Below are 12,772 nucleotides of genomic sequence, written 5' to 3'. Positions count from 1 at the left end.
ATGGTACATAGAAAAACAAGACAGTTATTTTTCAGGAGCAGAGAAGTCTAGAGCCTAAAGGAGACAAACAATTACTGTGAAATGGGCTGCAAACTACAAACTGAGGTTTGCCACTAATGAGAACAGTGAAGCCTCAATTTTTTTTAAACTCTTCACTAGCATCATTCAATTATTTTAGCAGAAAATTTAATTTTATTAGAAGTTCATCTAAACTACTTTGAGAACAATGATTGTAAATTAAAACCATAGGAATCCCATTAGAGAATTACTTGGGTTATTTGATCTGACACCATATTCACTGATCAACAATTTATGATGCCACATCTGCAATACAGGTCAAGGTTTTTTCAAATTCAAGAACTGAAAAACCAGTGGAAAAGCATGCCAATTAAATCTCCAAATATGATTTTTTTCAAAACAGAACTATTACTTCAAATCATAAAGTCCATGCTGCACCTTCAAAGTACTTGTGCTATCATGAAACACATTATGCAGTAACTAAAGGTCCTCCTTTAGTAACAGATTAATGGCAAGAATTGCGCAAGTATAAATCACAAATAACTTTCCTTAAGCCCATGCAATGGTCTCTAATTGAACATAATTGACTTTCGTCTCACAAAAAAAACTTCACGTTATGCTTCCTTTATATTTAATCTCTGTTATAATTGTATTGACAAAAGCTTTATCACTATGTAGTGATAAAAGTTAAACTCCAGTTTCCCATGCAAAACTGTCTTTCAATAGATCACAAAGAGTAAAGTTCATCATCATTATCTAAAACTCAGTGCCAACAGTTCAAGCTATTGGTCATCAATATTTCCAGTATAGATTATGCTAGTATCAAAGTATAATTTTACTTCTCAGCAACTATCTCCAGTCCTTTTAATGGTATCTTCTGGGGCTGGAACAATACCTCATGATGCCCAAATAATTACCATTGCAATATATTACAAAAAGTAGTGTGATTTGCCAGTATTTGTCTTTAATCATCACTTCAATGTGCTATTCAGCCATGCTAAACATGCACACAAAAATTAGGAGCACTTGATATTCATCAGAATACGTAACTGCTTCTCCTTAACTAAAGGACACAAGGAGCAACCTAGCACCCTTACTGATCTGATGCCACCTCAATAAAATCCAGCTGAGACAAGAAATCAATCTAAGGAATTGTATACTCAGTTACTCGCGGGTGGTCATGTTAATAACAGATTTTTAAAAATCCAAGAACAGCATGGAAACTAGTACAACACAAAAGACACAAGAAATATGCGAACTGAGAAAAGCAAGCTAAAGCAATTAGGAAACATCTTGGAAAGTAAACTGCTGCTGTATCAGATAATTTAGGGAGGCAGTTATCGTTCTAATGAACTGAAAATTGGGATTAAAATATACCAACTTTAGGACAACCTCCATACACCTCATTCCAAGTTTAGTCTTCAATAATAGCAACCAACTCCTTATTGACGAGAGGTTCATCGTATAAATACATAGACTACAAAGGGCAAGTTTCTTGAAATTAGTGCAGAAGAACTGAACCTCAATTTCACAGTTTATGTATGTGTATTTCCAATGGCAGAGCATATTCTGAATATGCAAAATACATTAAGCAATTTCAATGCCCATCTGCAAAAACTGTTTAATGTTGTTCCAAATACAAATCCAAACCAGGAATACATTAGTATTAGAGAAATTTACAGCAATGATCGAGTGGTAACAATCTCAATTTTGTGCTTGGAGAGCAAAGTGAGTATAATCGTTTATTGAGCAATTCGAGCATTTGCTGTCACCTAGAAAAATCCACGTGAACTAAAACATAAATTTAGTCGAAAAAAATCACACACCAGAGACATAATATTCCCCTCTCCATTACGATTCACGTACTCTGTGGAATTTTGTTTACAGAGTCACTGAAATCCTCAAAATTCTTCCTCCAAACAAACTTTTCGACTGACATAGTATAGCTTGGCAATGGCAAATATGAACCTGGTATACAATCATTTAACATACCGTCCTCTGCATTTGACATTTAGTCCATACCTTTAAAACTAGCCTGAATGAGAATCACAGAATGAATAGTAAACTGGCAATGATGTGTTATCTCCGTAACACCTTTGCCGTTGGCATTTATAACCCAGGTCTTTGAGGCTCTTCAATAATAACCGAATGTTACGAGATCTCCTAAATTTCACACCATAGCAAAGATTCATAGTTTTGTACCAGCTGATGTTGGGGCCATAGAGCACCTGACCTCTAAGTAGTATTTACTAATGGCAATTTAAAACTACTTTAAATCTGCTTGAAGTTGGAAGTGGAAAAATATTCAACAAAAACAAAAAGATGAAGATATGTAGATGGAAAACAGCACAGTTTGGGAAAAAAAAAGTTAAAATACGATTTAACAGAATTTTAAATGTTCACAGAACAAAAGGAGAATACTAAGTTAAATCAATTTAAAACATGCAATAATAGCCAACACTTTGGTAAAATACATTTAACATGCATACATTTAACAGTAAAGCAGGGGTCAATATTCACAACTGCCCAGTAAATTCAGGCAGCAACACCTTAAATTACCTTTCATATTTTAAGAAGGTCAGCCAGTTACTACTTTATACCAAAGATTAGATATTCCATTCATTAAATCACCAAAGGGATGGGTAGGTGGGGAGAGGGACTGGGGATGATAGGTTTTCACTTCAGTAGGAGTAGGAAATAAGCAGAGAACAGGAATTGGAAAATTTCCCCTTGAATTACTCAGTATCATGAACTGGCTGATTTTTTTTGTTCAGGAAAAGAGGGAATTTGCATTAAAAGACGCATTTTCACCCCCACTTTAAAGTTTTAACCGTTACATACTATGATTTTTTGGTCAAAATTTAACATCATCATCATCTGGATTTTTAATTCTAAGAGAGTGAACAATGTTGGCACTATTTGCAGGCATCAAAATGTTAGAAGTAGATAACTACAAATATGAATATCTTTACAATAGCATCTGTTAAGCCCCATCAGATGCACTATGGACTTAACTTGGTAAAAGGTGTGTGGAAATTGAAGAGGGTGTTCACTCCCATAGAATAATGCAGAATACCTCACCAGTGACCCAAGAGTTCCAGGCAAACGCGTACATTCGTGCAAAGGGCTACCATAACTCACTTTGGCCCATAGCATTTGTGAGTTATGGGCAACTCACTGTCACCAGTGAGATATCCTCAATAAATACAAGATTCCTATCCGTGGCAGACAAATTGATCCCAATTGTTATTAACTATTAATTCCAAAAACTTTCACCAGGATTTTAATTCCAGTATCTACTTGTGATTATTTTTTAAACCAAACTGATCTAAAAGTAATACATCTTTACCATTCATGATAACACACAATCACAAAATCTTTGTATCAAGCTCCAATGAGTAACATAGTTAAAAAAGGCGCAAGCCAGCAATGCAAATTAAATAAAATTATAACTCTTAAATAAGTTAATAGAACAAAATTTTAAAACATCAGCAAAAACTGATTTTCTTTGATAGACAGCAACTAAGAAAATTAACTTGCAAGATGCAGAGAAATACAAAAAAAAACATGCTAAACATGCTTCTTCCAGCTTCAATTATTTGTATGTGTTGACAGAACACAAAAGCTCTATACTAAAATAAGGGGCAAGACTAATTCAAGCACAGTGTTAACCAAGTGCTTTCAAAAATTCCAACACAGCAACTGAACTTTCAGAAATTTGTAGAGTGTACACTCTCTTAAGAATTCATGCAGTATCATAATGTAAATTTGGACATCAATACCCCAGTACAATTTCAACCTGAACAAATCCCTAATTATTAATCAATTATATCTTTGACAAATTCGGGAATGCCTTCAATTTAACTCTCCGGATAAACTGTACCCAACTGTAGTATCAATAGCCACTACTGCAAGATTGTGTGAACCAGGGTCATTGAAGTAAAAAAAAATCTATGATCTGCACATCATCTGCTTCTACTTTTAACAATATACTATTGGGATATCACACTGGTGACAGTAAATAAAATGTGTTTCTTTCACACAAAGTGCAAGTATCATAATTCACAAACACTATGCATAAGTGAGCTCTTGGTAAAACATTTCACAAATGTATATGTCATTAACAGTAACTTCATTCCTGATTGGACTGAAATCTTATTACAAAATAAATTTGATACACCTGTTCTCTCAATTGCAGATGTGAGTATATGATATTTAAATTGTGAACACCACAAGTTGTGATAAAAGGTTTTCAGCTATGCAAAACAAATATGTTTGCTGTAATCCAATAGTAAAGGTACCATTTGTACAAGTGGATATATTAAAGTTGACTGTATTGATTCTTTGACGCACTGCAATTTAGATTTAAGCATATCATTAAGTGCATCTCCCATGTGCCATTGTTCATTCTCTCAATACAACTCGCAATTGCTTTGCATACAAGATCATTTATGAAAGGCAAAACCAATGTCACAAAGTCGAACACATCACATGTAGAATCAGAATATAACAGTTATGAAACAAAATGTTCAAAACACTAACAAAAAGAAACTTGTCTGACAATTTCCCAGCTTTCTTTCATTTCTGCAAAAAGTACTCACTGTGATATCCTGCTCTTTCACACAAGAATAGATCAGTGTCATTGGCAAGTTACCCAGCAGAAATTATGTCCATAGTTTTCCCATATAGAACCACATTCAAAACTAGACAAAATACATAGCCCACATTGACCAAACTCAAGAGTATGCAAAACATGTCGAAGACACTTAACTTTGCCAGACTTTCATATCTCCCATATTTTGACCATCACCTAAACTCAAAAACAATGGGACCACAACAACCCCCAAAAACCAAGGGAGCACAAATCAAAATCCAATGCACTCCCACCCCATAGCAGCAAGTCCTCCAACTGAACAGCTGGCTTCAGGAGCCTAAGCAACAAAACACCAGGTCAATGGAACAACAATATGCCCCAGAAACACCTCACCACGGCATGTTTCCACTCAAGTTCTAAACCTATGAAGACTTCTCATGGTCTACAGGAGCACCCAATACCTTAATCCCAAATACATTAATCCTAAGAAACCTACAGACAACTACAACAACAAGCTCAGAAAATACTCACACCACCAAAGACCCAAGCATCCCAAACCAACGCTCTAGAAAATGCTAGATCAACTACCCCAGGGCAACTGAAATATTCCCAGGTAATCCACTCCCACAGCACGCCAACCCCATTAACTGATCCCTTTTATAACCCCCAGGTAACCCATTCTTACTGCAACCCAAACCCTACATATCTAGAGTACCTCCCCCATGATCCTCCCTCTGTACATCACATACACTGAGTAACCACTCCCATCGTAACCCCCACACACACTGGGTAACCGCTCCCATGATAACCACACACACACACGGAAACCACTCCTATCGTAACCCCCACCAAACACACACACACACAGGGAAATCATTCCCATCGTAACCCCCACACACACTGGGTAACCACTCCCATCATAACACACACGGTAACCACTCCCATCGAAACCCCCCACACGCACTGGGAAACCACTCCCATCGTAAACCTCACACACACTACTGGGTTAACTGCTCCATTATAACCCTACACACACACACAAACCAAGCCCATCGTAACCCCTCAAAAAAACACCGGGAAACAACTCCCATCATAACCCCACACACACAGAGGGACACCACTCACATTGTAACCGCCCCCCCACACACTGGGTTTATACACACACACACACACACACACGGTAGCCACTCCAGCGTCCCTCTGACACCACAGACAGTCTTCAACCATCCCGTGCGGCCTCCGGCCCTGCAGCTACTAAACACTCGGAAAAGCTACAGGCACCCGAATCCTGAGGCAAAAACTGCGCCGGGAGCCAGAGCCCAGGGCCGGCATCAGCACAGTGAGTGGGTGGAAGGGCCGCTCCACTGAATACTAATGTGATGCGCTGCTGCTCACCTCGTCCTTGCGGATGTACGATGCGGGAATGTAGCCCACCTCCCCGGTGCTGCTCTTGGACGCCAGCCACCAGTGCTGGTTGCTCCGCTCCAGGATAACGAAGCTCTCGCCGGCCGTGAAGTGCAGCGAATGCGGCTCGGCCGAGTGGAAGGTGTAGAGGGCCCGGTACATGGCGGCAGTGGCCTCGGCCTTTTCGTCCGTTGGGCTCGCGCCGGCTTGCTTCGCTCTCCCGCTCGGGAGCTCCTGCTGCGCTCCGCTCGGCTCGCGCTTCTTCTTCCTCCCCTTGGGCTCGGCGAACAGTACACAGTCCCCTGTAAACACTGCGGCTCTGACGTCCACACTACGTGATTACGTCATACCTCACGCAACATCTTAAAGGGATGGGTCACTGTTCGGGAACTGTGACGCCCGTTGCCTTTCACCGAAGTTTAGCGGACGATACGGCTCTTTCCTGCCTAAAGTCCAATGGCATCCATAGAAACATAGAAAATAGGTGCAGTAGTAGGCCATTCGGCCCTTCGAGCCTGCAAAGCCATTCAGTATGATCATGGCCGATCATCCAACTCAGAACCCTGTACCAGCCTTCCCTCCATAACCCCTGATCCCTTTAGCCACAAGGGCCATATCTAACTCCGTCTTAAATATATCCAGTGAACTGGCCTCAACTGTTTCCTGTGGCAGAGAATTCCACAGATTCACCACTCTCTGTGTGAAGAAGTTTTTCCTCATCTCGGTCCTAAAAGGCTTCCCCTTTATCCTCAAACTGTGACCCCTCTGGTCTTCTGGACTTCCCCAACATGGGAACGATCTTCCTGCATCCAGCCTGTCCAATCCCTTTAGGATTTTATACGTTTCAATCAGATCCCCCCTCAATCTTCTAAATTCCAATGAGTATAAGCTTAGTCGATCCAGTCTTTCATCATATGAAAGTCCTGCCATCCCAGGAATCAATCTAGTGAACCTTCTTTGTACTCCCTCTATGGCAAGGATGTCTTTCCTCAGATTAGGGGACCAAAACTGCACACAATACTCCAGGTGTGGTCTCACCAAGGCCTTGTACAACTGCAGTATTACCTCCCTGCTCCTGTACTCGAATCCTCTTGCTACGAATGCCAGCATACCATTCGCCTTTTTCACTGCCTGCTGTACCTGCATGCCCACTTTCAATGACTGGTTTACAATGACACCCAGGTCTCGTTGCACCTCCCCTTTTCCTAATCGGCCACCATTCAGATAATAAAGCAACACACATCAAAGTTGCTGGTGAACGCAGCAAGCCAAGCAGCATCTCTAGGAAAAGGTACAGTCAACATTTCAGGCTCAAAGGGTCCTGACGAAGGTTCTCGCCCCGAAACATTGACTGTACCTCTTCCTAGAGATGCTGCCTGGCCTGCTGCATTCACCAGCAACTTTGATATGTGTTGCCTGAATTTCCAGCATCTGCAGAATTCCTCGTGTTTGCATTCAGATAATAATCTGTTTTCCTGTTCTTGCCACCAAAGTGGGTAACCTCACGTTTATCCACATTAAATTGCATGTGCCATGAATTTGCCCACTCACCTAACCTATCCAGGTCACCCGGCATCCTCTTAGCATCCTCCTCACAGCTACCACTGCTGCCCAGCTTCGTGTCATCCGCAAACTTGGAGATACTGCATTTAATTCCCTCATCCAAGTCATTAATATATATTGTAAACAACTGGGGTCCCAGCACTGAGCCTTGTGGTACCCCACTAGTCACTGCCTACCATTCTGAAAAGGTCCCGTTTATTCCCACTCTTTGCTTCCTGTCTGCCAACCAATTCTCTATCCACATCAATACCTTACCCCCAATACCGTGTGCTTTAAGTTTGCACACTAATCTCCTGTGTGGGACCTTGTCAAAAGCCTTCTGAAAATCCAAATATACCACATCCACTGGTTCTCCCCTATCCACTCTACTAGTTACATCCTCAAAAAATTCTATGAGATTCGTCAGACATAATTTTCCTTTCACAAATCCATGCTTCATCCAGACTTCATTGTTTGAGGAAGCAGGCTGGTGGAGCACGACCATCGATGCAGAGTTTGGGATCTTGCTGTGTCAAGTCGCTATTTCGGATTCTGATGCCTCTGAAGTGTTCAGCTGGTCTACATGCCGGGCAGTGCGCGTACAAACCTGGTGACTGTTCTTTTCCAACTTTCTAAGTTATTTGTCCCACATCCCTGGAATACAGTTGGGGATGGACAATCTCCAGACACCTCTTGCTGTGGGAAGCGCTGGTGATCTGGCCATCTGATGTCATGACACACTCCTACGAGTCCAATTGTGGATTCCTGGGACACATCACAGGCTTCCAATCACATACATGTCACTGGACCAACACCTCTGACTCCAGACACTAAAACAATTTTGTGAATGGAAGCCATTTGTCATAGCTAAAGAAAAAATTGCTTAGAAAAATACTCCTTAGATAATTCCTCTACAGGGCTCGCTTTCAATTCGGTTTTGTGAGTTCTGAAGCCAATGTGGGAATTATTGATGCACATGAGGTTCTCTAAACCATCCTGAATGCTCTTTCGCCACATTGAATCATGACCAAAGTCACCAGGAGTCAGCAAGAATGTTACTATTTTCAAGGCGACATTTTTGTTTTCGTATCCTTTGCTTTCTCAGCTTTTCAAGAGTTTAGTACTGGTTACTGGTCATGTAGACAGTAGAACTCACTTGGCTCTCGGTGCAGGCCATATTGACCTGGAAGAGGACACTGACATTGATCAACTGATGCTGCTAGCTAACCTGGAGGATCTTGAAGAGCTGCTTTGAAGATATGTTTCTTGTCCCTCAAGGTGCTTGGAGGTCAACCTAAGTTCAATTGGTAAGGCACCAGTATTGTTGATCCATTTATGTAGGGATATAAGATTTTGGTGCATAGACACAAGACACAAGACACAATGCAAACCACCCTGGAAAATTTTCAAAAAGAGTATTAAAAGAGCCATATTAAGACTTTATTTCCTGAAATTAGCAAATCAAATGCCAACATAAACACCTAACTGTTGAAAGTTCACATCAGTAAGATTTTCAATAGCATCTGTTCCAGTTATGACACGTCCCATTACCATTTTCCCTCCTCAAAAACCAATAAACTCCTCTTATAAATATTGCTTCCCCATTAACTAATGACTATACTCCTGCCCCATTACAAACTCTCCATATTACCAAACAACTAAAATCTCTCATCCTTAACAATGTCTCCATCTCTCCAAATTCGTGGAAAGAGACACAGAAAACAGGTACTAGTACAGATCTACAGAGAGCTGAATTGCCCATACCAACTGTATTTACTAATACCTGGTCTATAGCCTTTTATGCCTTTGTGATTCCAGTGCTCACCCTGATAGTATTTAAATGTTGTGAGAGTGTCTGCCTCCATGACCTCCTCAAGCAGTGCAGTCCAGGAAACAATCACCTTCTGGTGTTTATGATGCCTATCTACACAAATCACATTTGTCCTACATACCTCTACTTTTTTCCTATCCAAGTACCTGAACTACTGCCATTTAGGGGGTAATTGTATGTGCATCCATTACCTCCTCTGCTAGCTCATTCCAGATATTCACAACCCTCTGTATGAAAAACAGATCTAATTTTAAATCTCTATCCTTAATGCTCTAATCTCTGGTTCTATACTCCCCTGTCCTGGGGGGAGAAAAAGACAACTATATAAGCCCCATATAATTTTATAAACATTCATAAGGTCACACCCTCAATCTCCTACATTCCAGTGATATTTGAATTAACTGCTGCCCCCCCTCAACTGCAAGCAACATAATGGTGAATCTCCTCTGCATTTACTTGTATTACTACCTTCCTGCAGTGTGGCAACAGAATGGTGCAGCATATTGCTAATGTTTTGTATAACTGAAGCATAACATTTCAAATCTTTTACTCATGCCTTGGCCTTGAAGGTAGGCTTACCAGTTATTGGTTGGCACACAAAGGCCTCCGTACATCAATGCTCCTGAGGTCTCTGTCATTAACTCAGCAAGTCTTACCAGAAGTTGAACCTGCTTAAGTTTATCATCTCATACATGTATGGATTAAATTCTATCTTCTGCCACTCCTCCCAGCTTTCTATTCATGTCCCTTATCCTTGGACACCTGTCTTTGCCAACTACAAGTTCACCAATTTTTGTGTCATCATCAAACCTGCTAATTAGATTGCTGACATTCATTCATATATGTTAGAAACAACAAAGTTCCCAGCACCAGCCCCTACAGTACACCATTTGTTGCCAATTTCCAATCAGAGGAACACCCTTGCAACACTACCCTCCTATCACAAAGATAGTTTTGGATCCAGTTTGCCAACATGCCTACAATACCTCGTAAACTAACCGACTATGTGGGACTTTGTTAAAAGCCTTTCATAAAAAAAAAATGATGTCTTTAGCAATGTTCTTAATTACCTCCTCAAAACCTCAAAAGTCAGTTTTGTGGGACATTTTCTCCCCTGCATGAAACCATGCCAAGTGAGATATATTCTCCACTGCACAAAATCATGTCAACTCCCCCTAATTAGTCCTTGCATTTCCAAGTGAATGCAAGTATTGTCCTTCAGATTCTTCTCCAATAACTTCCCTGCCACTGATGGTAATGCTCATTGGCCTGTTGTTTCTGGATTTATCCTTTATGTCTTTTTAAAACAAGGAGACAATTTTAGCTATCCTCCAATCTTTTTATCAGTCATCTGTGACTATCAAAAATGCAAAAATTTCCATCAGGGCCCAAGCAATCTTATTTCCTGCTTTCCTTAGAACATTGTGATAGATCCTGTGAGCCTCTTGGGAGGTTCTAACATGTCCAATATTTCTACATTGCAGCCTTCCTGATACAGACATTTCCTAGAATGTCAATGCAACTCCACCTTAACTCCCCAGCCTCCCAGTCCTTTTCCCTAGTGAAAACTGATATCCATACATAGATTAACCCTTTCATCCCTAAGGGGATCCATTACCTCCTTAGCTACCCCCTTGCTTCATATATACTCACGAAGAATTTTAGATTTCTCATTAAACCTTCTTGCTAAGGTCGCAAGGTTTTTGTCCTCAAAATTTCTTTAAGTTTTCTCCTATATTCCATATAAATCTCAAAGGAATCATTTACTTTCAATATTTCTGGCATTATCTTCCTTCTTCCCCCTTATCAAACCATTACCAAGGTTTCCTAAACTTAACATCCTTGCCTCTTACCATCACAGGCTGACTCTGAACTCTTATGAAATTGAGTTCAAGCACCTCACACATATTAGATGCTTCAAAGTTCAAAGTAAATTCATTATCAAAATACATATACTCAATAAATCCATAATAGAATAATAACCATAACAGAATCAATGAAAGACCTCACCAACTTAGGCATTCAACCAGTGTGCAAAAGACAGCAAACTGCTCAAATACAAAATAAAGAAATAGTAACAATAAATAAATAAACAATAAATATCAAGAACATGAGATGGAGTGTCCTTGAAAGTATGTCCATTGGTTGTGGAAACATTTCAATGATGGTGCAAGTGAAGTTGAGTGAAGTTATCCTGACTGGATCAAGAACCTGATCATTGAGGGCAGTAACTGCTCCTGAATCTGGTGGTGTGAGTCCTGAGCCTCTTGTACCTTCTTCCTAATGGCAACAGTGAGAAGAGAGCATATCCTGAGTGTTGGGGGTACCTGATGATGGATGCTGCTTTCCTGCAACAGTAGTCTATGTAGTTGTGCTCAATGGTGCTGTTCAATATTTCGTCCCCTCCGCAGCTGCTCTGAATCTACCAGTCCCAGATCTATTTGCACTATTGAAATCCACCGGCCCCTAGTTTAGGGCCCTATCTTAAGGACCAGCCTTATCTTTTTGTAACACTTCAATCGTTTGTCTGTCCTCGTTCTGTAAGATAAGTTTAAGTACAGCCCTTTCTCTAGTTGGATTCTACATATTGCTTCAAAAAAAATCTTGAATGCATTTTACAATTTCTTCCCCATTCTGTTCCAATAATTCCTGTTATTGGAAATTTTAACCCCCAATACTACATCCGTACTGCAACGCTAGTGCTTTTACATTCTACTGCAAAATGCCTACATATCTATTCTTCCAATTCCCATTGACTATTGAGTGGCCTGTCAAAGTGTCCTCTTTGGCTGGTGTGTGTTTGTGTGTAATGTGGGTTGCGTAGTGGTTAACATAACACTATTACAGCGCCAGTGATCACCAACTGGGGTTCAACTGTCTGTAACAACTTTCTACATTTTCTCCGTGACTGTGTAGATTTCCTCCAGGAACTCTCTTTTCCTCTCATATTCCCATGTATAATATGAAATAAAGTAGATGAATTTGTAGCACAGTTAGAGACTGGCAGATATGATGTTGGGGCCATTACTGAGTTGTGGCTGAAAGGAGATCGTAGTTGGGAGCTTAACATCCAAGGAAAAGCCTTGTATTGAAAGGGGAGGCAGTTATGCAGAGGAGGAGGGGTGGATCTGTTGGTAAAAAATGGAGTCTAATCCTCACAAAGAGGTGACATGGGATTGGAAGATGTCGAATCCTTGTGGGTAGAGTTAAAAAACTGCAAGCGTATAAAGTCTGATGGGAATTACATACAAGCCCCCAAACAGTAGACAGGGTGTGGAATATAAATTTCAATGGGAAATAAAAATGGCATGTAATCAGAGCAATCACAAACCAGAGAACATCTGCAGATGCTGGAAATCCAAGTGACACACACAAAGTGCTGG

General features: G+C 40.5%; 1 protein-coding gene across 6 annotated transcripts in view; it reads right to left on the bottom strand.

The window, feature by feature from the left end:
* The window catches only part of nckipsd (NCK interacting protein with SH3 domain), a 286,417-nt gene that overhangs the window by 263,304 nt on the left and 10,341 nt on the right, over positions 1 to 12,772 (bottom strand). For 3 of the 6 annotated variants that reach the window (XM_072280767.1, XM_072280768.1, XM_072280769.1), the window contains exon 1: positions 6,008 to 6,337. The exons of 2 other annotated variants lie outside the window; for them this stretch is intronic. In XM_072280767.1, the coding sequence (XP_072136868.1) occupies positions 6,008 to 6,178 (171 nt within the window). In that variant the 5' untranslated portion in view covers positions 6,179 to 6,337. Of the gene's footprint in view, positions 1 to 6,007; positions 6,338 to 12,772 lie in introns of those variants that run through there. One more of the 6 variants, XM_072280765.1, reaches the window with a different exon arrangement.

This window comes from Mobula birostris, chromosome 16 (assembly GCF_030028105.1).
Source record: "Mobula birostris isolate sMobBir1 chromosome 16, sMobBir1.hap1, whole genome shotgun sequence".
Taxonomy (NCBI): Eukaryota; Metazoa; Chordata; class Chondrichthyes; order Myliobatiformes; family Myliobatidae; genus Mobula; species Mobula birostris.
The sequence above is the reverse complement of the archived record's forward strand: the minus strand, read 5'-3'. Positions and strand labels throughout refer to the sequence as shown.